Source organism: Podarcis pityusensis (assembly GCF_964106645.2).
Source record: "Podarcis pityusensis genome assembly, chromosome: 4".
Lineage (NCBI taxonomy): Eukaryota > Metazoa > Chordata > Lepidosauria > Squamata > Lacertidae > Podarcis > Podarcis pityusensis.
The window spans coordinates 64,997,228-65,024,019 of NC_138027.1; the positions used below are offsets into that span (position 1 = coordinate 64,997,228).

The window sequence follows — 26,792 nt, forward strand, 5'->3', positions numbered from 1 at the left end:
AATTTCCTCAACCGTTCCGCATAAGCAAGGATGGGGGGGGTGAGGGGGCCATCACCCCAGGCACAGCTTTTCCACTTGTACTACTGGCAAGCCAGGTTTCCCCCATCTTATATTTGTGCAGCTGGTTCTTCCTGCCTAAGTGGAAAAACTGACATTTGTCCCTATGGAAATTCATTTTGTCAGTATTGGCCCAGTGCTTCAATCTATTCTCCCAGATCTGTCTTCAGTAGTATTGGCTACCCCTCCCAGTTTGGTGTCATCTGCAAATTTGACGAGCATCCCCTCCATACCTTCATCCAAGTTGTTTATAAAAATGTTGGACAACAACAGGCCCAAGACAGAACCCTGCAGCACCCCACCTGTCACTTTCCCCCCAAATGACGAGGAACCATTAGTGAGCACGCTTAGAGTTTGGTCAGTCAACCAGCTACAAATTGAACAGTTACCTCATCCAGTTCACGTTTTACCAGGTTCTCCACAAGAATATCATGGGGGACTTTGTCAAAAGCCTTACTGAAATCAAGATACACTATGTCAAGAACATTTCCCTGATCCACCAAGCTTATGTATATCAAGAAAAGAAATCACAGCATCCTTTTCACACTGTTTAATTATCTATTCTAGGACCTTTCCTGGAATCAGTGTCAAGGTGACCAGTCAGTAGTTACCTTGGTCTTCTCCTCCCCCCCCCCCACCTTTTTGAAGTTGGGGACAACATTTGCTTGCTTCCAGCCCACAGAGACCTCACCTGTTCTCCAATAATTCTCAAAGATTGTAGGCAGAGGCTCTGAGGTGACATCTGCAGGCTTCTTTAGTACCCTTGGATGCAGCTCATCAGGCCCTGGAGATTTGAATTTGTTTAAAGTAGCTAGGTGTTTCCTTACCACCTCTTTTCCTACTTTGAGGTGCAGCTCCCTCCATGCATCATGTATTCTGTTATCACCAGGTTGGGCACTGCTTTCCTTTTGGGTGAAGACAGAGGCAAAGTAGGTGCTGAGCAGTTCTGCATTCTCTCTGTCATCCAGTATCATTTCTCCATCTTCACACTTGCTCTTCCTCTTGCTTCAAACAGAGCTAAAGAAACCTTTTATTATTATTCTTAACCTCTCTACGATTTGCTTGTTCTTCTTCTTGTTATAAATTGGTGCAATTCTATAGAGACTATTGAGATGATATCCCCACCCCAATAATTGCATTGTGGCTCAGGTGAATCAACAATGTTTCGAATTACTCAGCAGTTTTTGAAAATGAGGTCTTTGCAGAGCTGCCACACTTCTTAGGTATGGAAACAAGCCATTAAATTGGAGATCTGTTTGAAATAAATAAAAAGCTTTCCCACATATTTTTAAAGTCTTCAAACAGTTTCCTCAAAATGTGGTTACACTACTATTTGCAAATTGTGACTGTTTAGCGTACTGTGACAGTGGGGGAGAGAGAGAAAATCAAGATAAAAGCTGATCAGGAGTTAAATGGGAAAGGGAATGATTTCCATCTGTTGTATTATTTATCATTTTATTTTGCTTTTTGTTTGTTCAACTTGCAGTTCAGTAAGCGGTTGCTTGAGGGGACTGCTTTTTGATTTTTGAAGCTGTGTAGAATTCACCATCTGTGACCCTGCAGGGAATTTTGGAATGTGTCGCTTAGGTCATACAATATAGGCACTTGGTGGTGAAGTATATTAGTGGAAATGTCTGTATTCAAAAATAAAGAGGAGACTGTCACTCTCTGTCTCCCGCATGTTGCAGCTTTTATGCGGCACATTGTAAGCGGAGGCCCTAAAGAAAGAAAGAAAAAAAAAGAAAATCAAGAGCAGGAGCATCTCTACAGTCCAGATATCCCGATCAAGCAAACCTACCCAGATAGTAAAAAACATTACCTTTCTATATATTGGATTGACTATAGTTGATAATTAATACAATCTCAAAACTTTTCTTCTACATCTATAGCTTCATCAGACTGGAAGATCAATCCACAAGAAGCAGAACTGCAAATAAAGTATTAGAAACAACCAACGATCAAGCCATTCGATGCAAAAGTCATCAGCATATACAATGTTTTCGCAATGCTGCAAAACTCTATATACTGGAACAAATGCCAATTCCATACCAACAAAGCTTCAGTGAATCACACCAGATGTGGTGAGCCACAAGACCAAGTGAAAAAGGTTGCTAGAAGGGAAGCACTATTCAATGATACATCTATGTCTCTGGAAAGATGAACTGTAACAGACGGTTATGGTTCAGGGTTTAATGAATATGGAAACAAATTACAAGGGATTCAAATGAAGATTTCAAGTGGGAATCAAGCTGTAGTTTTGCAATGCAGCTAAGTAACAAGGACTATAAGAGCAATATTAAGTAACAAGGACTATAAGAGCAATATGCCATCATTTGCCATAAGCCCAAACAGCCAAGCTAAAGAGTTATTTAATTTACCCGGGGGGAGGGGGAGTTTCTTACCAGTCCTATGAGTTGTCTCCCACCAAGCCACACAGAATAGAACCACAGATATCAATGGACATAACTAATTCCAGGGTGTATCTATTCCAGTAGGAAATTCTGAAGTGCAGAACTCTTAAAGACATGGCCCATGGCCATGTCCCGATATTCATATACCTTCTAAGGCTATACAACAGAAACAAACCTTTTACCACGGTAGATGATATGGCTTCAATACCAAGCCAGCTTTCCCCCCTTCTCTCTCCCCACCTCCCCTTTACTTACCATTGAGCCTGATGAAGAGCTCTGGTACACTCAAAAGCTTGCTCACAATATTGTGACGTTTTGGTTGTTCGTCTTCAAAATATTTTATTTGTATCTTATTTTACCTTAATCTCAGGCCAGCCACTTGTCTCTCAGCCTAATCTACCACACAGGGCTATTGTGGGGATAAATGGAGAGGAGAAGAATCATGTCACCTTGATTACCTTGGAAAAAAGGTGGGAAGTAATAATAATAATAATAATAATAATAATAAACTTGGGGAAAGATTACACGGAAGGATTGCACGAAATTTCATTCAACCCTTAATCTCTTTACTATTTGTTTAAGAAATCTGCACTATTAAGACTAAACTACCCCAGATTTCTTGAGAGTCCCATGGGCTGCAAGAAGATCAAACCTATCCATTCTTAAGGAAATCATCCCTGAGTGCTCACTGGAAGGACAGATCCTGAAGCTGAGGCTCCAATACTTTGACCACCTCATAAGAAGAGAAGACTTCCTGGAAAGGAGCCTGATGTTGGGAAAGATGGAGGGCACAACGAGAAGGGGACGACAGAGGACGAGATGGTTGGACAGTGTTCTCGAAGCTACAAACATGAGTCTGACCAAACTGTGGGAGGCAGTGGAAGACAGGAGTGCCTGGCGTGCTCTGGTCCATGGGGTCATGAAGAGTCGGACACGACTAAACAACAACTCCAGATTTCAGCCATATACAAATAAAGCACAATGCTAGGTTTCTTTGCAAAAGGACAAGTAATTTCCAGATTTCTAAACTACAGGCCTAAGCAAAGCTTTGGTCAACAGCCACATGTGACCCTGCAGGGCTAATGGCAGTCTCCAAGGGCAGTGTGAACCAACTAAATGCTGTTTAATCATTCCATTCCTTTCAGCTTCTATAAACCTTTCACAGGATTGGATATATTTCTACACCCCATACATACCTCCAGCATCACCACCTTTCAAGAACAGTACAAAAAGCTGCATATTCCAATTCCTGCCTCTAGCAAGATTTATAAAATTCATAACCCAAAAAAGGGAATTGCCACTTGGCTGGTCAATCACTTTCACAGGAGCCCAGGGACTTTCTGGAAACTGGTCCTTGCCCAGGGGGACGAAACCAAGATAACACTGGGGAAACAGATAACTTATCAACTCTTATCGCTAATCAATCACCTTGATCAATCTGGGCAGCTAGTGCGTCAGCTTTTAGTATTCGTGTAATTTAAACCTTGGCTATTGGAGCAAGGAAACCCTACGATCAAGCCCAGCTGTCCTCAAAACCGGCCAACAAAATATTCTCCCTTTGGCATTTAGAGTGATAAAGAGACCACTGGACATGTTAAATAGCATAAGAATCTGGTACCGGACAGCAGGAATTAAGAGCAGATTGCCATCAGATCACTGTCAAGACTTGCCTCCCAGCAGGAAATGAATTATTTAAAGCTCCATCCATTCTCATCTGGGAGGAAGCCGCAATGAATCCACTAGGACTTGCTTCCAAGTAAATATGGTGTTCTGCTTAAATCTGCCCAAGGACACAGTGGAGATGACAGGTTTCACATAATATTCTTAGCATTTCTTCATAATTTAAATTCGGTTTGCACATTTGGTTGACAGTGATTCTATTGCAGTTAAATTTCTCTACTGAGCTTCCCTCATCCACCATAGTGACACAGATGTGAGCAGACAGGATCGAAGCTTGAAAAGCAGTTTTAAATCTTGCATTATTCAAAGTATGTCAACTGCTTAGTGAAACTAGTTAATTATTGAAACTCCTTTGGATAGCTAGTTACTGCTTGGGGCCAGGAGAACAATTACATTCTATCTGCAGCAGACATAGTTTCTTTTAAGTGAGTTGCAAGGTCAAATATCTAAGATTATTCGAGAAGGCAGATACACCATTTCAAAGTGTCTTTTGTCTGCAAAACCCTCTATGAATCAAAGAGAGAAGGTTAATTACTTTGTTTTTCAGGAAAGCTGCAGTTCCATCATGAATGGCATAACATAGCAGAGAACTCTCCCTCTCTCTTTACTTCTTCGAAAGAATGGAGTTTCCATTTATTTTTTAAAAAATAAAAACCCTGTCATTTAAACTGTTTGACCTTCACCATTTTACAAAATCATATGAGCAGGAACCCCACCACTAAAACAGAATAACTGTAATTTACACCAGTATTGGCATGCGTACTGAATATTACCTCAGTATTTATGCAGGAGTAGCTGAAAATGCTTGGCACAATTTATAAAGTGTATAGAGAAAATATATTAAACTTCAGCCAGATTTCACTATGGTGTAAAGATTAGAAGAAGAAGAAGAAGAGTTTGGATTTGATATCCCGCCTGTCACTCCCCTTCAGGAGTCTCAAAGCGGCTAACATTCTCCTTTCCCTTCCTCCCCCACAACAAACACTCTGTGAGGTGAGGGGGGCTGAGAGACTTCATAGAAGTGTGACTAGCCCAAGGTCACCCAGCAGCTGCATGTGGAGGAGCAGAGACGCGAACCCGGTTCCCCAGATTACGAGTCTTCCGCTCTTAACCACTACACCACACTGGCTCTGTTGATCACCAATATCCACCTTAGAATTCACTCCAATTTTGTTTTTCTGGGAGAAGCAAGTTAGAAGGTGAATAGTTTGTGTCAGCCCCCAAGCTCATAAATTCACTGGGCTGCAATCCAACTCAAAAATATGATACACATAAGCCTACTGAAACCATTCTAATATGTGCTGGACTGTGGTCTGGGAAATTCAGTGTTTGACCTTGTAGGGCCACTTTTCCAGCCATAGAACTATCAATATTGAGGTCTATAGATTTGCAACATTTCTGTAAAGGCAATGTACAGCTGTTGTGTAATGGAGTTTCTAACTAAACAAAAAAGTTTATTTCTGTAAACCCATAGAAAGGTAATCATTTAATTATATGGTTACATTCATCACAATCAGATCATTACATAGAAATAAGCATGTTAACTCTATATGCATCTGAAGTCTTAAAAGTAGGATTGGTCACTTAAAGAAACCAGCGAAGTATTCATTGTGCAGTTTGATCTTAAGCACATCTACTCAAAATGAAGTCTCATTCAGCATAATGGACTTACTCCTTATTAAGTAAGTGAGCCTAAATTATGTACATTCTCTCTGCATATCAAACAGTACTTTTCCATCTGATACAGATTTTTACAATGAAGTATAAATTAGCAATGACACATCATAATTTTTATATTTAAATTGATATCCTGCTTCTATGCCGTGACACATTCAAAAAGACTTCCAACCAATTATTAAAAACACATAAACATGCCATTATTTTTCTCAGATCAATATAGGCTATGATAAAATCAAGGATCATGGTAAAATCATCTGCCTAAAGCGAACATTTTAAAAATGCAAATATAAAATAATAAGGGGGTGGGGAACCTTTAAAAATATATTTTGAATAATCAACATATCGATGCAGTTTAAACAGAAAATAAGAGAATGAGAATGCAGTGCAGAACTTCCCCTCTCATCTAGGGGAAGAAATATTCCCATGCAAACAAAGGAAAATGCCTATCTATACCCACAAAAATCCTGCATGTATAGGGTGCAGGACCATGTATTTTAAGCATAAAGTAAGGGTTCAGCATTTATCACAAACATTTCTAGCTCCTAATAACAGCTTGTAGTGATGGCTAGGATAATGAACTCAACATTATTCCTGTCCCCTTATTTTGGAAGAGCAAGTTTTCCAGCATACAGGAGCTTGCTAGGACATCTAAATAAGCCAAGTCTAACTCTTCTGCCTTTCCAATAAAGTTTTCACAAATGATTAAAGAAAAAATTTAATCTTTAAGATCACAATCGTCCAATCCTGAATTACTTACAGCTCACAGGAAAGTAATCTTTCTTGTGCCATAATTTGATTGAAGCTGCTCGTCTTCCTCTTGTCCAAACACACACACATTGATGCACACACACACACAATTTCACTAGTTCCCATGTGCCTAATATAAATTATCAGATGTCAAAATGAACAAAAAATGTGCTATCGGGCTGTCACCACCCAAAGTCCTAACGCCACATTGGCAGCTAAAAGTGTGCTGCCAGAGAGCAAAATTAAAAAGCCAATTAGCTCCCTGTTTTGTTTTTCAACAACCAGCGTGCTAAGAGTAGCTTCCAGGAAAGAGTTTAATATCCACTGGCCATCCAAAGCAAAGCAAGGGACTGCGTTGATTACAGCCAGCGCTCCAGAGAGGGAAATCAGATACCTGGTTAAAATTGGTTAAGGGGAATAAACAAGATTGCATTTTTATATTTTAAATGTAAGAGACAGTCTAAACCTTGGAAACACAGTATTTCACCACACAACTGTTTTAACATGAATTATATTGTCCTCATTTGAGAAAGACTGGTAATGGAACACATAAAAACCCAGAAAGTGCCACCAAACATTGTATTTTAATATTTCTTTGATATAGCATGCCACCTTAGCATCAATGAACTGGTTTTCTTTTTTTCAAATGACCTTCAAAACTCTTGCTCTATAGTCTAACTTCCCCACCCTCCTACCTCATTCCCCTTGTTCTTAAGTTAGAAGCTTAGCGATTATACATACCAGTTTTGTGGAAACTTTGGCCCTCTAGATGTTGCTGAATTGCAACTTGCAAGCGAGGCCAATGGCCAGGAATGATGGGAACTGTAGTTCAGCAGTAAGTGGAGGATCAAAGGTTCCCCACACCTGGTATATAATATCAACTGCATTTCCCAAGTGCCAATCCTTAGGTAACCAAAATGGCACCCTGTACCATTGAGAGGGTATTATAATAGGGTTGGAGGGGGGTGGGTTTCTCAAGGAATGCAGATGTTAGAAAAAAAAATTAAGTGAGAAGGAAACCCAAAACAGCTCAGTGAGGATGGAGCATATGCAGTGGCCACAAAGTATCTGTGGCAGGAAGAAGCAATGGAGTCATGTATCTGTGCCATTTATATGTATCTGTACCGTTTACATGTAAACTGGGAGTGCTGTATTCTTTGCATAGAAAAGAGCACAAGGCAGAGAGGAAGAAAACCTGCCCTTATATTGCTGCATTCCATTTTAAAAGATTTGATTCCCCGCCCCCCAGACCAGCTTACTTACTGTATTGGAGCTCAGCGGAAAACGCAAACTCATTGCAGCAAGAAAACACTGCAAGTTAAAAGATTTGGCTACAGGAATGAGGTGGTTTCACTGCCATCCTCTACGTATGCCGCTTCATGAAAAGAATAGCCATGCCCATCCTTGCTTTATGGGACACGGGTGGTGCTGTGGGTTAAACCACAGAGCCTAGGACTTGCCAATCAGAAGGTTGGTGGTTCGAATCCCCGCGACGGGGTGAGCTCCCGTTGCTCTGTCCCAGCTCCTGCCAACCTAGCACATCAAAGTACAAGTAGATAAATAGGTACCGCTCCAGCAGGAAGGTAAATGGCATTTCCGTGCGCTGCTCTGGTTTGCCAGAAGCGGCTTAGTCATGCTGGCCACATGACCCGGAAGCTGTACGCCGGCTCCCTTGGCCAATAAAATGAGATGAGCGCCACAACCCCAGAGTCGGCCACGACTGGACCTAACGGTCAGGGGTCCCTTTACCTTTATCCTTGCTTTATGCACACACGTGCTCTATTATCACATCAACATTTCTACTCTCACTTCTGTGTACATATTTGTAATTCCACATTTCATACATCCTAGAACAGGGTTCCCCAAACTTGGGTCTCCAGCTGTTTTTGGACTACAGTTCCCATTATCCCTAGCTAGCAGGGCCAGTGGGCAGGGACAATGTGCACTGTAATCCACTGGAGACCCAAGTTTGGGAAACCCTGTTCTAGAGGATAGATGAAGGTGTGCTTCTAACTTGGGAGACCGATCCAAATAAACCAAAAGCTGAGATTTGGCCATACCATTTCTATTCCATGCCACAGTTATGATCATCAAAAGAATAAGTGGCCATCACTTAATTTACAGCCAAACCTATATACCATTCCTATTCATGTAGAGAAATTTATATATTGCTCACAGTATGGTACTCATTTGCAAAGTGCAGTGAAACACTTTAATGGGTATAATTTGTTACACCTGTCAGCCACAAGCATTATTTAGCATAGGAATGAAAGACTGCTGGACTTGGCAGTGCCTTGCATCCTACAGGCCTCTCCATCACAGATACAGCCTTTCTAAGGGAGTTATGAATATACAAATTATTTAGTCAAATCTTAGAAAGCCTTCAGCTTCAACACAGTTAAAGCAGCTAGAGCAGTGATGGGGAGCTGTAGCCCTGCAGGTGCTATCAGACTCCACTTCCCATGAGCTCCAGCATGGACAATGGTCAGGAATGATGGGAGTTGGGAGTCCAACAACATCTGGAGGGCCTTAGGTTCCCCTACTTGACTGAGCATTGCTACAGCATGATAAAAAGACAAGGCAGTCCATAGAGTTGCAGGACGCTCCTTACTCCTCAATAAGGCTGTACCAATGGTCGAGCTAAAGCACCTTTAACTTGCCAATGGCTCTCAGCCCTTAAACCGTTGAATACATCGCCTCAGGATTTTCTCACGTTGCATTCCCACAGCAGTTTATTCCATTGCCCTGATGTTCCCCTAACTTCTAATTTCCATGTTATATTTGAGCTTTCACACAACATAAAAGCCAATTCTGGAAATCTAGTGGGAACTAGCAGAAGTTCAGCACTCATTTCTGCATTAATTGGTTCCCGAAATAATCCATTTGCAGCCCCATTAACACAGAAAATCATAGAAGGGGACAAAAATGTAGGTAGTATACTGGCAAACAATTCTTTCTTGCTCTTTGTATGGGGGTATCGTGGGGACCAGAGGAATGCATGTGAGGATAGGGTTGGAGAGTCGTGATGTTCTCCATTGAGGTTTGTTGTGCCTCACCACAACCACCGGTATAAACAGAATATAGCACAACACTGGTAACAAATCCTTAGTTCAATAATGTAACAGGTACTGCAGTGTGAAAGGAACATTAGAAAACAGGACAGAAGTGCTAGGATTAGAATCTGAAAATCTAACACTATATTTCACATACCGTAGTGGAAACCCTTCGTGGGAAGCAATGTATAAATGTAATAAGCTTTAATTCTAAACTAAATCTACACAACCTAGATAAGAGCAATCTCTTTTTTGAAAAATCAAATTGTTTTGGTCCTCAAAAGTCCTTTTATTTATAAGAGATACTTGCAGTGTCTTCTCTAGAAAAGCTGACACAAATAACAAAGGATACTTGCAAAATGTTTCCATTACCACAGGCAGATCGATACTGAGGAAGCTGTGTCGAGGTACAAAACTGCTGAGACTCACTTTAAAGAATAACAAAAAAGAAAGTTTTACAAGCCTACGAAAGTGAAGAACATTTTGGCAGAATACAAACATTTCTCATTCATGACAAATATAGCTTTTGTTCTCCTATACTATTGCCAATGTAGTCATACATTAATGAGCTCTATTTTATGAGAACGTTAGGCCTAAGCATATGATGTGCTTGTGGCTACTTTACAATTGAGCAATTGTACTTCTTATTATCAAAGTCTATAAAGCAAATATTCTTATTTGAAGTACCACAGACGCAATTATGACAGCAGAAAAGGCAGCAACAAACAGGAAATGGATTCCATTCCAACTCCTCAATTGTTTGGTGTCAGGGCTTAACTTCAAGCTAGGAAGAAATGGTAAGGAAGGTAAAAGTAGGAAGAGGAATAATCTACATTGTTGAGAGGATTATCCCTGCTCTTTGAGATTTGTTTTTAAGCCCAAAGGTACAAACTTTAAGCATTCAGAGAAGTCTGATAAAAAACACAATTTGCTGCCAGAATCAGGGCTCTCTTCTTCTTCTTCTCCTTCTTCTTCTTCTAGATCCCTGCTTCCTCCCAAGGAAGCCCAAGGTGGCAAACAACAAGGCAGCAAAGCAACACAATTAAATACAAAATATATAAAAAACATTTTTAAGAGCATTAAGAACAACTAAAAACAATAATGTATTTTCACAGCTAATGATTTCAGCTTTGCCAGGAATAGTATCTTTCAGCCTGGGTGAATTGTTCCCCCTGGGTGAAAAATTCCCCCTGAAATTAATAACGAGGGAGACAGATGCCCCTCACCAGGGATGGCATTCCAGAAGTAAAGAACCACCACCAAGAAGGCCCTGTCATGGGTAAAGATATTAGTTTAAATAAATGACAGCCTGTTAAACTTAGACAGCCTGTGGAAATCAAATGGAAGTGTGATATGGGCATATCTAAAGATCTGGCAGCAATAATTTCAGATACCTGAACTATACCACCTACCTAGGCCCAATTATCTGTTTATGCATCCCCAAGTATAAAATAGATATGAACAGGTATGAAAGGCACACTTACAAAATAAAGCCCAATTTCTCTAAAGTTTAGAGAACTTTAAATCTTTTCCATGTTGCTGCATCTAAGTTTTTTTAAACACATGGAGCAGGGGCTTGGACTAGATGACCCTTGAGGTCCTTCCAATAACTTCATTTACTGCAACTGCTCAAGGGAAGGAAGGAAGAGTGGAGTGCAGTTTTGAGTCTGACTCAGAAAACAGGCTCATCACACAGATAAAGTACTGCTAAAGGTGAGGGGTGGCTGGATTCAACGGAAGCTACACCAGCAACTTGCCAACAAATTTCCTATGAGGTTTAGTTACTCACATGCTCAGCTTTGTTTATAATCTCCCTGCAAAATCATACCAACCTGTATACTGGAGATGCAACGGGTGCCCAACAAACAGCATATCCATCTGAGGTGGATGTTTCACTCGGATCAGCCTAGTTTGGTTTTCCAGAGAAGGCGTCACACACAAACTTGGAACAAACTCCCTCCGGCAATCCGTATTGGTTCGGCAAAGTTGGCTGGCCTCAATAGCTTTCCGTGCTGGCAGACAGGCATACTGGACCTGGGGTGTTAAATAAACATTCAGGTAGAGACTATAACAGTGGAAGAAGAGCTTGCTGGATCAGGCCAATGGCCCATCTAGTCCAGCATCCTGTTCTCACAGTGGCCGACCAGATGCCTGTGGAAAACCAGCAAGCGGGATTTGAGTGCAAGAGCCCTCTCCCCTCCTGTGACTCCCAGCAACTGCTGTCCAGAAGCATTGCTGCCTGTGACCATGGAGGCAGAGAACAGCCATCATAACTAGTTAGTAGCAATTGATAGCCTTTTCCTGCATGAATCTGTACAATCCTTTTCCAAACCCACCCAAGTTTGTGGCAATCACTACATTCTGTGGGAGTAAGTTCCATAGTTTTAACTATGTGCTGTGTGAAGAATTGCTTTTATATGTTCCAACATTCAGCTTAATTGGATGGCCATCAGTTCTAACGTTATGAGAGAGAGAAAAGCTTTTTTTTTCTATCCACTTTCTCCCTGCCAAGTGTAATTTTATAAACTTCTATCATGTCGCCTCTTTCCTTTTCTCTAACGTGAAAAGTCCCAAATGTTGCAACTTTTCCCCATAAGGGAGTCACTTCATGTGCACATTCACAAGCACTTTTCACTGCATGTGTCTTCTTCAAACACAAAGCTGGACTTCAGGGAATGGCTGTGATCCAGTTATTCTAGTTTTGACATGCATATCCCTTTTATCACCCCTTGCTCCAAGCTACAGCCCCATGGGCATACATGATCTTCTTGACATTGCTTATTAAAATAATTTATGAACTATCTTTCATTTTAAAAAGAAATGCTGAGGCATTTAGAAACACACACACACACACACACACACACACACACACCTCCCAGCAACAAAATATTGCAATGAAACAAAGTTAAAAATATTGATCAGAGTAACTAGGCCAAGTAAAACCAGGTAAAACAGGTATTTTCCACTGTTGGCAGAAACATACAACAGTTAGAGCCTGCCAGATCTCCACAATAAATTGTTCTGGAAAGTAATTATCACCGTGGAGAAAGTAATCACCCTACAACACTAAGTATGGGCATGGCAGGCTGTGAGGTGGTTAATAGGACTTCTTTTGCAGGCTACAGCTGCTGCACTGGACAATATGGAAGAAGGCTTTCCCTCTAGAAACCTGGCCACAAGCTGCTTAGGACCTTCAAAACCAGTAAGGTAAAGGTAAAGGGACCCCTGACCGTTAGCTCCAGTCGCGGACGACTCTGGGGTAGCGGCGCTCATCTTGCTTTACTGGCCGAGGGAGCTGGCGTACAGATTCCGGGTCATGTGGCCAACGTGACTAAGCCACTTCTGGCGAACCAGAGCAGCACACGGAAACACCGTTTACCTTTCCGCCAGAGCGGTACCTATTTATCTACTTGCACTTTGACGTGCTTTTGAACTGCTAGGTGGGCAGGAGCAGGGACCGAGCAACGGGAGCTCACCCTGTCGCAGGGATTTGAACCGCTGACCTTCTGATCGGCAAGCCCTAGGCTCTGTGGTTTAGACCACAGTGCCACCTGTGTCCCCTCAAAACCAGTATCCAGCCTTAAATTTAGTTAAATGGCTGCCAGTTTAGCTCTCTTAGCTCAGGCCTTAAACGTGTGTGTCAGGAGGTCACTGCAATTTGCTTGCATGTAGGAAAGGATTCAAATGGTTATGTAAACAGAAGACGTATGACTGCTCAACTTCCTTATTTCTGTTTCTCAAGTACACAGATTGTGTTATGAGGATAATATGTTTACAACTGGATTAATATGCCAAGTTCAGTTTAAGAGCCCAACTCCAACGTTTCAAAACAAACCTTGTGGTGCCTGTCAACTATTTATATTGGTGTTTGGATCTGACAGTTTGCACAGCTAACTTACCGACTGACCGTTTAAGTTATTACTGTATGAAAAGCAGACGTCTGTGAGGCTGTTGTTGCTACAACATTCAACAGTGCCGTCAAGTCTTTTAAAACCTAAAGAGAAACACAACTCATTATTAGATTTTCAGAAATCACAGCTTCCTAGATTTGTACTCCCGAGTGAAAGAAACAAAACACTCAACAGCCACCACTATCCTTCAGAGAAGGCACAGTTCCCTGTGACAGCTTCATGCTTTAGTGAGAAATGTTGTCATCAATTCATGGTGGAGTTATTTCTCCCATATACTTTTGTGAAGGTTTTTTTGAATGGAAAAGAATACAGTTCAACTGGAACATCTAGATCAGGCATAGGCAAACTCCGGCCCGCCAGATGTTTGGAACTACAATTCCCATCATCCCCGACCATTGGTCTTGTTAGCTAGGGATGATGGAAATTGTAGTCCCAAACATCTGGAGGGCCGGAGTTTTCCTATGCCTGATCTAGATACTGTCAAGGGTACTCAAACCATGTTTGGGGGTTCGTGCTGAATAAACCCACTTGAGCCCTTGTCTTTGAAGCTCTGTCTGTAGTCTAAAGTATTCAGCTGAATTAGTACTGATGCATACAAGAGCCTTTGGATCTGTTATTCTGAGCAAGGGCAAAGGATCTGTAAATGGTTATAACCAGAACCCTTACAAAATTACAGTTCAAAACCTTTATTGCATTAGCATACAGCCATAGCAAAATAAGACAAAAATACTAGAGACAAGCAACCAAACAAAATTCAAAGCGATATTACTGGCGTAATGACATTTAAATTACCCTAAGACAATAATGTAAAGATTTAGTTGCCAGCGCCAAGAATCCAAAATGCGGATGTATATAAAACATAAAATGCCCCCAAAATAGGCTCGGCACATTGGGTTGAAAAAGTAATAAAAAGAATTAAAACAGGTCCAGGTCTAGGACACACTACCCAGTCAGAGTAGCCCTGAGTTTCAGAGCCTGCACTATAAAGATTGCCACCCCACGTGAAATTTGGGGATTTGCGTCCACAAGAAGCGATTTCAAACAGTCTTCCTTAGATGTAATGCTGGACGGGATCAAGAGGAGGAGCTTAGGTCTTATTGGCTCATAAATAGGGCAGTAGAAAAAGAAATGTATGAAGTCCTCTACTTCATTCATTGTGCATGGACATAAACGCTGAGTAATAGGGGTCTTAGAGTAAATCCCCTGCAGGAAGGCCGTGGGTATAGAATGGAAACGGGCCATAGTAAACGCTCTTCTCAAATTGGGCTCCGTCAGGTCTATCAAGTAGTTGGCAAGTGATCTTACCACTTTCACTTTAGGGAGCCACATGGAGAGGCGAGCTGTAATGGACTGTGCCCGGTCCATGGCCTCGTCTCTTGTAAGAATCCAGGCCCGGATTTTATGTTGGTCCCAAGATGACAGCGTGTCGAGATCTGGGAGGGAGTAGCGTGCAGTAATAGTCTCCATGGCCTTGGACCATTTGTTGGTATGAGAACAAGTTAAAAAGGCTTGCCTAGCTAGTAGGGAACCTGGGGCATTGATTAATTTACAGTAAAAACTAATGATTCTAATGTGGGCTCTCGCAACAATGGAGGGGAGGCCCAGTTCTGTTCTTAACTGTGCAGCAACTGAGCCCTTGGGGAGGCCCAGTATCTTTCGTGCAAAAGAGTTTTGCAGAATCTCCAGCCATTGTAGTGTTTTTAAATTCCACCCCCAGATTTCAACCCCATACAGTAACATCGGGAGGACTTTGCTGATAAATGCTTTTCTGATTGGTGGAACCAACTGGCCGCCTTTTGCATAGAAGAATTTCTCCAAGGCTTTGATGGTTCTACGGGCAGCCAGGATGGTCATATTTAGGTGAGCTGACCAGCTAAGCCCATGCTGAAAAGTGATACCCAAATACTTGAATGCTGAACAATATTCAATAGAGTGGCCCTCAAAATTCCAGAAAGGCTTCCGAGTTTTCGTGCCAAAAGTAAGAATTTTGGTTTTGGCGAAATTGATTTTGAGGGAATTGGTATCACAATATGTCATGAGCCCTCTGAGCATGTTGTTTAAGCCCTGCTTGGTTAAAGACAGTATCACCATGTCGTCCGCATAGAGTAATATGGGGATCTTGAGCTGTTGTAAAGAGGGGGCAGATTGATTTAGGGCCTTCATGGTTGTAACGATGTCATTGATGTAGAAATTGAATAGAAAAGGGGCCAAGAGGCAGCCCTGTTTGACCCCTTTATTCAGAGGGAAAGGATCAGATAGAGCTCCCAGAGGGCCGAATTTTACTCTGGCCGATATGTCATTATGAATTTCCATAAGCAGGTGGAGGAGTCTCTTATCTATGTTAGTGTAACTAAGCTTCTGCCATAGCCTATCTCTGGGGATGGAGTCAAAAGCGGAGGTCAGGTCCACAAAAGCCGCGTGTAGTTTGCAGTTGAACCTGTTTAGGTATTTATCAATCAGGGTAAATAAAACAAGACATTGGCCAGATGTGCTGTGACCTTTACGGAAGCCAGCCTGTTCCGGGTGGAATAGCTTTGTTTCTTCTGCCCACTCGATTAATTTCTCTAGCAAGAATCTAGAGTAGACCTTGTATGATATGTCCAGCAGACTGATAGGTCGATAGTTACGCGGATCTTGTGGATCCCCCTTTTTATGTATTGGGATGACTATGCTCTGTTTCCAATTAGGTGGAATCTTAAGAGTAGCATTAATAGTGGTAAAGAGAGAAGCTAAAATAGGGGCCCACCATGTCTGGTTCGACAAGAATACCTCAGGTGGTATCATATCCTCCCCCGGGGATTTATCCCCTGAAAGCGTACTGATTAGTTGTATACATCTCTCTGGGGAGACTGGCTCCCAGGTGGGCAAGGCAGATGCTGGAAGAGTGGAGACAACATTTACTTCGGGATCTGGGGCGGAATACAGCTGAGCAAAGTGAGAGTGCCAACTGGCTGCTGTGATGTTATTAGCGATGAATGAGGGGGGTCTTAAACCTGCATTAATTAAATTCCAGAATTTCTTGTCGTCACGGGTTTTAATGGCCACTGACAGTGCCGTCCAGCGTTCTTTCGCAAAGAGCAATTTCTTATGATGGAGCAGCTTCTTGTAGTATGAACGGAATTGGGCTAACTCCCTGATTTTGCTCTGGGTGCTGTCTGATTTCATATCAGACTGAAGAAATCTAAGCCTACTTCTGCACTGTTTGCATTCTTGGTCGAACCAAGTTTGATTCTTCCAGGTTAGAATCGCACGGGAAGGTTTCGTAAGTGAAGGAAGCAAGAAGGCTAGAATTTGCTGGAAAGTTGAGAAATGATTCACATTCATTGTTAACAGCTGAGCTTTCAGGGCTAGGATCTCAGGGGAATTTAGGAGGACTTTTATGTCTTGCTCCAGATAGAAATCCCACTTCTTACGTCCAGGAGCTAAGATCAGTGGATCCTGGGGGTGGAGTGAGCTGGGAAGCCCCAGCTGTGTGTGGAGGAAGGAGATGGCGATTGGCAGGTGGTCACTTTCGGTTCTGTTGAACACATTGAAACAATATGCCTTATCATTAAATGCCGAGGAGGACCAGATGTAGTCTATAACGCTTGCCCCTCTAGATCCTAGAAAAGTATAGAATCCCCCGGACCAGTCTTTGGGTGTGCCATGCAAGCTGTGCAGCCCGCAGTTTATGGTAAACTCCAGCAGTATGATGCCAGCCCTATTAATGGTCTTATCATGTGAATTCCACGTAGGAAACCACTCCTCTTCTATGAATAATTGCGACTTATCGGTGAATGAGCTTATATCTGCTCCGATTCTGGCATTAAAGTCCCCCATTATAAGGATCTCTGACTTTGGAAATTCAGCCACAGATTTATCGAGGATAAATCTTAAATCCTCCCAAAGCTGATTTGAATGAGAAGAGGAGTAGGTAGATGGATTGTACAAGTTTACACATATGAAGTCCCCAACCGGGCTGTTAGTGATATGTAAAGTTTGAATGCAATTACTCTCTAACCAAAAGAGAGGAGAGATATTAAGTTGAAGCTCCTGCAAAACAAATGTTACCAGGCCTCCACTAGGGCGCCCAAACAAATGTGTTTTGGTCGCAGGAATCACAAAGGCGTCATAGCCCAGTAGGGAAGGGGGGGGTGACGATTCTAAGCACCAGGTCTCTTATATACCCATAATCTGGAATTTCGCTAAAAACTCTTTCATATCCCCGCCATCCTGTTTGGACGTCCATCCCGCCACGTTCCAGGATAGCACATTGAAGCAGTTTGAAGAGGGACTATGTGCTAGTCAGTTACTCTGGTTGCTGGTGGGAGAAGCATTGCCAAGGGTCTGAGACAGCGCCAGGCGTGATACAGCCGAAGGTATCGAAGGGGTGGTAATTTGATTGATGTGGCCAGCAGGGTCTTCAATAAAGCCTGAGCTGTCTCTTTGCGCAGTGGCTTCCTTAACGTTTATATGTTGGCTTGAAGAGGTTGCGGATACATGAGGTTCTACCAAAAGAGGTTGACTGGCAAAGGACGAGGATATACAGTCATCTGGCTGGACCACACTGAATGAGGACTCCAGGTCAGGCATAGAAGAATAGGACATTGACAGATTACCAGGATGAGGGGTGTTTGGCGCATTGCTCTTTAAGGCGGAGGACGAGGTAGCTGATTGCAGATCTATTAGTAGAGGTGAAGGGGGTCTGCGTTGCGACGGTGTATGAGGAGCTTCCGCCAGGCAGACTGCCATATCATCCGTTATTGGAGTCCCAGTGATTGGCAGGGGTTTCTGGGGTGTTAGCCCCTTCATGACTGCATTCCTTTGATTTAATAGGTTGCTATGACCAGGATTTGAGGAGATTTTTTCTTGAAGTACATGTGTAAGTTGCTGCTTGAGTGTATCGAGCCTGTTTATAACTTCCTGCTGTTCTACTAATGGCAACTCGCCATAGGATGAAATGAGGTCCCTCTCCTCTGAGGCAGCCAGATGGCTGGGCCCGCTTTGGTCATGCTTCTCTGTAGCTGGAGTAGATAAACCAGGAGGCTTGGGCTGAGAGGGAGGGTGAGGTTCCCGGGTGGACAGCTTGAGTTTCAAGACTATGTCGCGCCTGTCTGGCGAGCGGATACCTTTTTGTACGATGCTACGGAAAAGAGGTTTAATCCTGGTGTCATTAAAGACTCTCGTTGGGAAGATGCCCCAGGTGGCCAAAAACGCTTTATGCCTAACCAGTATGGAGGGAATTTTTGGTGACTGGAAGGAGAGCAGTACTTTTTGGAACCGATGGTGGTAGTATAAGAGTTTCACTGTACTGAGATCTATTAGCGGAGGCCAAATCTGAAGGAGTTGCCTTAGATGATCTTTGACATCTCTCGGATTATTCCACCTTGGGGACCTGGGGTCACTGCTGCGTATAGTTAGACATATTTTGTTTGGTTGTAAGATCAGAGATTGAGAGTCCAGTTGAGTTTTTAAGAGGTGACCACCAGTACCACTTTCATGTCTAACAGGGGAGGTACACCTCTGTCCCTTTAAATCCCTCGGAGGCAGAGTGAGGTTGTGCTGCAGCTCCAGCAAATGGGCCTCAAGCTTTTGGTGGAGATTATTCACCTGCATGGAGATCCCATTTATGCTCTTAAAGATGCAGCGCAGGGTCCTGATTATTAATTGGAAATGATTGAATCCCATGCCATCGCCCAGGGCCAACTCGGACTCCCCCTTCGAGGTGACTCTCACTTCTTTGTCATTATCATTAGCATTATTCGTTGCCTTCGAGTTCACCCCCTCCACTTCTATATCGGCTGCGAGGTCAATTAAAGGATTAAAACGATTGTGGGTTTCAACCGTGTAGCTATCTTCCTCGTTATTTCTGCTACAGTTAAGAAAGAAAGAATCACTCTTGGACTGTTTGGGCCTCGGGGGAGGCATTGCCTCATCCAGGTCCCTTGGCCGCTTGCCATGGCCCATAGTGGAGATTAGGAGAAATATCCGCAATAATTGGAAATATCTTAATGCACCTTAGAGAGTATTGCAGGAGGCAGGGGAGTGGTGAGCGAAGAAAAAGTAAGGTAAAGTTCGTTGCTTACTTACAATTCTCAGTCATTTGTCCGAGTGTCCCCCAGAAGAGAAAATCATTTAGCAATAAGAAACCTTAAACAGGGGAGTTTCTCTTCGTGCCGGCGGTGCAGGTCTGAAGGATCGTTGTTCTATGAAGCACACAAGTTTGGCACCACCCAGATCAATCCAAAGCAATCCTCCTTCGTCAAACTTAATTAAAATCTGGCATCACACCAGAGGAGAGTCCAGCAATTACTTGTCTAGCAAAAGGCAAAACTAAAGTAAATAGCTTACTCCAGCGGTTGTAAAATCCAAGTCAGGAGAAGAGGTCGGAGAGAACTGGAAGGAGGAAACTTACACGGTGGCCATCTTGTAAGGGTTATTACTAAGGGTTATTAGCAAACACACATGGACAGACAAGTTGGCTGAAAACCAACCTATGTTTGCAAGAAAGTTGCAGGTATAGCCATACCTAAATCGAATTACATTTATCATTGCAAATTAAATAGACATATGATGTTGGTAATAGAACTGCCTGCTGAGTATTTTTACATGCACAGCTACAAAATATTTAAACCCCAAAGGCTCTATTTATTTAGATTCATGTTTTATGCTGATCTTTTTTGGCCTGAGGAGAATCTCAAAGCTATTTATAACAGTAGCATAATGAAAAACTGTCATTAAAGTTTATACATTTTTCACCACAGACATAAAAAAATATAAATCCTAGGAACTCAAGGAGCCAACTTGTGGATACAGGACAAGAGATGGGTGGAGATGGGGAACACCCTCTTGTCATTTTCTAACTGGCACGATGCTACATCAGAAAAGAAAAAGAAGAGATGGAGATCTTGGATAACTAATGAGTAGTGAAATGTTATTTTGTGCAGTGTAAGAAGGATACATAGCCTCATAGCCCAAAGTTATAAGATGCTCCTGCTAAGACAGCTTAAAGGGCACAATTTGTGTCACCACAAATTGTGCTCACCCACTTAGATGGACTTCAACATCACTGCTGTTTTGAGAATATGATGGCACAGATGAGGGGTGTAAAGAGCCCAGAAATAGCCCTTTATGAAGTATCCTATCAGCTACTTAGGAAGCCTATGAATTTAGATACAGCTCTACAAGGCCAGACCATTATTCTACAGTAGTAATGTCCCAATGTTGAACAGGACAAAGGGAGGTGCATCTGCCCCATTTGCCAAGGTTAGGCTGCTCTTCCAGCTATCAGGGTGTAGACTACGGTTTGCGCTGCAGAAACTAAAACCACATGACTGGGTTACTCATCTATTTGTTATCTGGCTTTGATCCATCTTAAGCAGGCAGCCACAGAAAGAATGTACTAGACAGGCAAGATATATGCACAGGCATTTGTTTAGATACTTAAATATTTCCAAAACCAATTTTCAATAGAACCTGGTGGCTAACATATTCAATATCACAATAGTATTAAAATATATAACAATCCCCATTCCAACCCTGATCACAAAATTAAAATATTACCATAAACCCCAAAACCCTAATACAAATTCTAAGACAGCCATCAGAACTAAAATGTCAGATATAACAGGGGGAAAATGGCCAAAGGCCTTGTTTTTACCATCCTTAAAATGACTAATAATAACAACAACCAACAACATAGAAACGACTATACCTCTAGATGGGTAGCTTAGCTGTTGTAGCACTGATGTCTTTATGCAATAGCCTGTTTGTGGCTTCAGAGAGATCTTTCCCAGGCAGGAATTCCAGTCCTCCACACTATGAACTGAGCAGTCTTGCAGACTGGTGATAAGGTCACCAACAAAAAGCCCTCTGGGCCCATTAGCAGGAGAATCCTAAGTGCAATAAAACATTAAGCTGTAAAACCTGTATGCACCCTTGTCCCAAATAGTGCCTGGATCTCTCCGTCTCTTGCCATTATTCCAAAATACAGAAGGAGTAACATCTCTAATGGGAAGGGGAACAAAGAATATTTCCTAAAAACATAGTTCTAAAACTGGACTATGGCTGTGCGCAGACCACAGTCAATACACACTTTGGATTTCATGAATTGCTATCATACAAGATATGATGAAAAATTAAAAGTTTTGGCAAAAGTTGAGACAGTGCAATCGATGCATCTCAGTTAGCCAAGTGCCTTAATGTGAAAATGTCCATTCCAGGGTTCATTTTGTTGCCATCTGTCTCCAAAAGGCCCCAAATAAACCCACCTTAACAATGTCCTGCCTTCCAGAAGAAGCACAGCAACTTTCTAAAGTGCTGTATCAACAATAAACTTTTTAAAATTAGGCCAAGGACAAATTTCCTTGTGACAGTGACTGCACTGGAATGTATATGTATCTATGTCTGTCTGGGAGCTTCTTTTTCAGGCCCTTTGCTTCAAGTATGATTACTTATGATTTATTATAGCTCAACTGGTAGAGCATGAGACTCTTAATCTCAAGGTCGTGGGTTCGAGCCCCACGTTGGGCAAAAGATTCCCGCATTGCAGGGCATTGGACTAGATGACCCTTATGATCCTTTCCAACGCCACGATTCTATGATTATCTCCCAATCTTTATTGTTTCATTACATGAATGCACCACCCTGCGCCATCAATGGGCCCCTGCCCATCCCAGTATGCAAGGTCAATTTGGCCAGAGGCAGTCTCACTACGCTTTCTACTACTAGTCCACAGTCTTTGCATCAGGACTTATCATTAGTGGTGCTACAAATTTTCTAAGGAAGCTCCAGTGGCAACAGCATATCCTTTCTGGCTCTAGGACAAGGAGTACTTTGAATGGGTCAATTAACATGGAAAATTTAGCGATTAGTACCATATTATGGAACAGGGATGAGCAATTTCACCCAGCCCCAGGGCTCCATGAAGCAGCAGCACCAAAAAATCAAGTTTCCTAGCACAAACACTTTTGGGGAGGAGTGAAAGAACTGCAGGGCTTGACTTAATAGATTACACTGGTCAACAACAAATTTGTTGTCTGCGTTTTTTCAGTTGATTTAGGACGAATCTGATGTGCTGAATCCAAAAATCACATTGGTTTTGCTCAATCAGGTCAAGTTTTTGAGTTATGGCCACATGTCGTTTTTTTACGCTTTTGTTCACATGTATGCTTGTGTGGAGCATTTTAGAAGAAGTTGGTGGGGGTAAAATGCCATGTCGAATAATTGTTTTGATTGGAAATGATTATTTTAATGACAAGAAGTATTCAGGTCCGATAGTTCTGGGTGATTATGTCGAAAAGGGATCAGTATGAAGTCAAAAAACCTCAAAATCTTCCATAAATTGGTGCGGCAAAGCATAAAGTTGGGGGATCAAAACTAAATTAATCCTGATCTTCAATCAGCACGTCGTCCTGTAGCTCATTGTGATGAAATTCCAGTGCCTATCTTCGGAGAACTTCCTGACATTGGTGACGAAGATGCCTCCAATGTTGAAGGACATGAAGAAGAAGTGGTTCTTGAAGATGATGCTCCACATCCATTTTCCCAAAAGGAGTTGAATGATCTAGTTCGCGACCTCAGCTTGTCAAAGGACTCTGCCAAACTGTTGGCATCCAGATTGAAGGGAAAAAACCTCCTCTTTGACAGTGCTCGCATCAGCTTCTTCCGCAACAGGCATCAAGAGTACCTCCGTTTTTTCTCGGAAGAGAAGGACTTGGTGTACTGTGCAGATATTGCGCAGCTTCTGCTCAAGCTTGGAGTGCCACAGTACGAACCCAAAGATTGGAGACTGTTCATTGACAGCAGCAAGTGATCACTGAAATGTGTTCTGCTACACAACGGCAACCAGTTTGCCTCTATACCCCTGGCTCACTCGAGTACACTGAAGGAGAACTATGGAGCGGTGAAGTATGTGCTGGAGAAAATTGGTTATGATCAGCATAAGTGGTTTATTTGTGTTGACCTGAAGATGGTGAACTTTTTGTTGGGACAACAGTCTGGCTTCACCAAGTACCCATGTTTTCTGTGCATGTGGGATAGTAGGGACCGTGCTCAGCATTACACGAAGAAGGACTGGCCTGTGCGGGAGGAATTGGTGCCTTGCAAAGAAAGGAATGTCATCAACGACCCTCTGGTGGACAGAGACAGAATACTCTTCCCACCGCTGCACATCAAGCTCGGCTTAATCAAGCAGTTCACCAAGGCTCTGGACAAGGATGGTGACTGCTTCACTTACTTGTGCCAGGCTTTTCCAGGATTGACCATGGAGAAGTTGAAAGCTGGCATCTTTGACGGTCCTCAGATCCGTCAGCTCATCAGAGATCCAGAATTCAGAAAGTCAATGAACGAAGTGGAACTGGAAGCGTGGAAGGCATTTGTTCTGGTAGTGAAGAACTTTCTTGGCAACAATAAGGCCAGAAACTACGCAGAACTTGTCAACAACATGCTGACTGCTTTCAGAAACCTGGGCTGCAACATGAGTGTCAAGATGCACTACCTATTTTCACATATGGACCGGTTTCCTGAGAACCTGGGTTCAATGAGTGACAAGCAGGGGGACATGAAAGAGATGACATGAAATGAAAGAGATGACATCAGGACATGAAAGAGATGGAGACCAGGTATCAGGGTCGCTGGGACGCAGTCATGATGGCTGACTACTGTTGGACTCTGAAGAGAGACCTCCCTGCCGCTGAGCATTCCAGGAGTTCCAAGAAACGGAAGTTCAAGCCCTGAAGTTTGAAAAATGGTGAAGCAACATGCAGTTTATGTGTACGTACCTTTATCAATGCCCACCATTCAGTTTACAGTAAACCTGACCTGATGGAGAGAAACGGATGCCATTTTCTGATTCAGCAGTGCAAAAATACCCTAAATCAGTTGTAGAAATCTAGACAACATTCAAAAAGTAAAAAATTGTTGCCCAGTGTTATGGAGGACTCTTTCTAAATCCTGAGTTATTCATGGCTCTTACCTCTGTGAGTTCAGTGACGAGTGCCCCAGCACCAGTGTAATAAAATGGGAAAAGAATAGCTGGCAGGAAGAAGAGGACCACAAGACTTGCAACTCCAAGAACAAAATTATGCCAGACTCCTATAAAAACAGAAGGAGCGTATGTGTTAAGAAAGAAAACCCACACTGGCTACCAATGCAACGAACAGCAGATGAAATAGAATCTTAATTTATTAGAACTGGCTTCTAAATTTACGACAGTGACAAACTGTTAAGTGGAGAAGAATAAACCATCCTAGTTATACGTCAAGATGGAAGGTTTTAAAATTAAGATCTCAAAGACAAAGGCAACGCAATCCAAACCCCACTTACATGGGGGTAATCTCCATTGAATGCAATAGGGATAAAGTCTGGGTAGATGTGGTTAAGACTGCGCTGTAATGTGCCAGCCCTGACTGAGGCTGTACCTGGCAGAACTTCCAAGGCAAACGCCGCATCACTCTTAATAAACAATGGACAAAGCAGCAGCGCACAAGACTAAATAATGAATGGGAACCAATCCAGCCTCAAACACAAAGGGGCCATTGCTGCAATGACGATAGGTGCGGTCTGTGAAAGGGATCCCAAAGGCAAGATTGAAGTCTGAATGAATACTGAACAGACCTAAGTCAACCTTTGAAAAGCGATCACATGATTCACAGTATGTCAGCAGAACACTGTTCATAAGGATAGCAAGGACTCGCAATAAAGAGTACGCTTTCATAGCTTTTGGGTGCCATAGCTAGTTCCTTCAGACTCAACTGATCCAGCCACACAAGAGCACAAATACGGAAGGGTCACATGTTGCTAGACCACCCTGCACACTATTATTTGGACATAAGAGTCTGTTTAAGAGCTGGATTCGTGTAGCAGCCAAGAGTGTGAGCCAGAAGACTATTGGTTCAACTCTCGCCTCACCCAAGTCACAAATTTTTAGCCTGAGTCCCCATCTGTAATTGAAGAGGGCAACACTATACTACTTTACAAGATTGTCCATGTAAGTGAGAATTAATATATACATATTACTGCAAAAAAATGAAAACAGATATAAGTAATTGCTAAGTGCTTTATCACTACAGTGGTACCTCGGGTTAAGTACTTAATTCGTTCCGGAGGTCCGTACTTAACCTGAAACTGTTCTTAACCCGAAGCACCACTTTAGCTAATGGGGCCTCCTGCTGCTGCTGCACCGCCGGAGCACGATTTCTGTTCTCATCCTAAAGCAAAGTTCTTAACCTGAAGCACTATTTCTGGGTTAGTGGAGTCTGTAACCTGAAGCGTATGTAACCCAAGGTACCGCTGTATTACCAGTTTCAACTGGGCTTGCTTTCAAGTAACTGTGCCAAAATTGCCGTAGCAGAAGTTATATAGAAGCAGTAAGGCACTACATCAGAGGTGACTAACTTGTGGCCGGCAGGTGTTGCTGGGCTCCAACTCCCATCAGCTCAAGCCAGCACAGCCAATTTTAAGGGATGACGGGAGTTGTGGCCCAAAACATTTACCACCATTCATTTTAAAAAAAACAACCCAGAGAGGTTTACAACAATTATGCACAAAGGTATGCAATAAAAACCAAATTAAAAAGTTAAAATCAGAAATTAGCTACTATGGAAAGATACATTCTTAATCTCCTGACAGAAAAGAAAAGTTTCATTGGGGAAGTTGGCACAGAAGGCACCTGCCGAATCTCTATTGGCAGAGTATTCCACAGGACTGGGCCATTAACACTAAAGTTTCAGTTTAATGTTATTGTCAAATGAGCCTTGACAGCTCAGGACATGACTAATGACGCTCCTGCAGATGATCTGAAAAACCAGGGGTTAGCCATCCTGGCTCTATGCGGGGTGGGGTGGAGAGATTGCTCAGTAATTTCTTTTTGCAAATATAGCTCTGCAAAAGAAAAGAAAAAAGCCTTTATGAAGGGGCAAGTCCCCACATCATCACCCCACACCCTGGACGTGAATTGTGAACTGTCACCGCAGCCAAACCCACATACCACTTTGGCATGTCTTTCTTTTTCGTAGAACATTTTGCCTGACCGGAGGTGTAATTCTTATTTCACATTTCAATCAACAAGTTATTGCAGAAGCCAAAAGTAATTAAACCTGATGACAGATGCTTGCTATGAATGTGTTTTTACATCATCCTTGCACTTCAGTCCCAGTTTTCATTTCTTCGGATTTCCTTGAGGCTTTGAGTTGCCATGAAGAAAGTAAAACAAACCAGCCTGTTTATAATCGTGTAGCTAAGGGTTTGTCTACATTTCCATTACTAGCTGGCTT

The 26,792-nt window shown here is 42.5% G+C and overlaps 2 protein-coding genes across 4 annotated transcripts in view; both read right to left on the reverse strand.

Annotated features, from left to right (window-relative positions):
• SMS (spermine synthase) overlaps positions 1–1,278 on the reverse strand; it is a 42,811-nt gene extending 41,533 nt beyond the window's left edge. Inside the window, exon 1 of the mRNA XM_081001662.1 lies at positions 749–1,278. Coding sequence (XP_080857788.1) covers positions 749–1,031 — 283 coding nt within the window. The 5' untranslated portion in view covers positions 1,032–1,278. The remainder of the gene's footprint in view (positions 1–748) is intronic.
• Positions 1,279–5,576: 4,298 nt separating this feature from the next.
• The window catches only part of MBTPS2 (membrane bound transcription factor peptidase, site 2), a 29,811-nt gene continuing 8,595 nt past the window's right edge, over positions 5,577–26,792 (reverse strand). For all 3 annotated transcript variants that reach the window (XM_081001660.1, XM_081001659.1, XM_081001661.1), the window contains exons 6-11: positions 24,494–24,612; positions 21,233–21,413; positions 13,528–13,622; positions 11,461–11,662; positions 9,981–10,056; positions 5,577–6,969 (exon numbers count right to left, since the gene is read on the reverse strand). In XM_081001660.1, the coding sequence (XP_080857786.1) occupies positions 6,747–6,969; positions 9,981–10,056; positions 11,461–11,662; positions 13,528–13,622; positions 21,233–21,413; positions 24,494–24,612 (896 nt within the window). In that variant the 3' untranslated portion in view covers positions 5,577–6,746. The remainder of the gene's footprint in view (positions 6,970–9,980; positions 10,057–11,460; positions 11,663–13,527; positions 13,623–21,232; positions 21,414–24,493; positions 24,613–26,792) is intronic.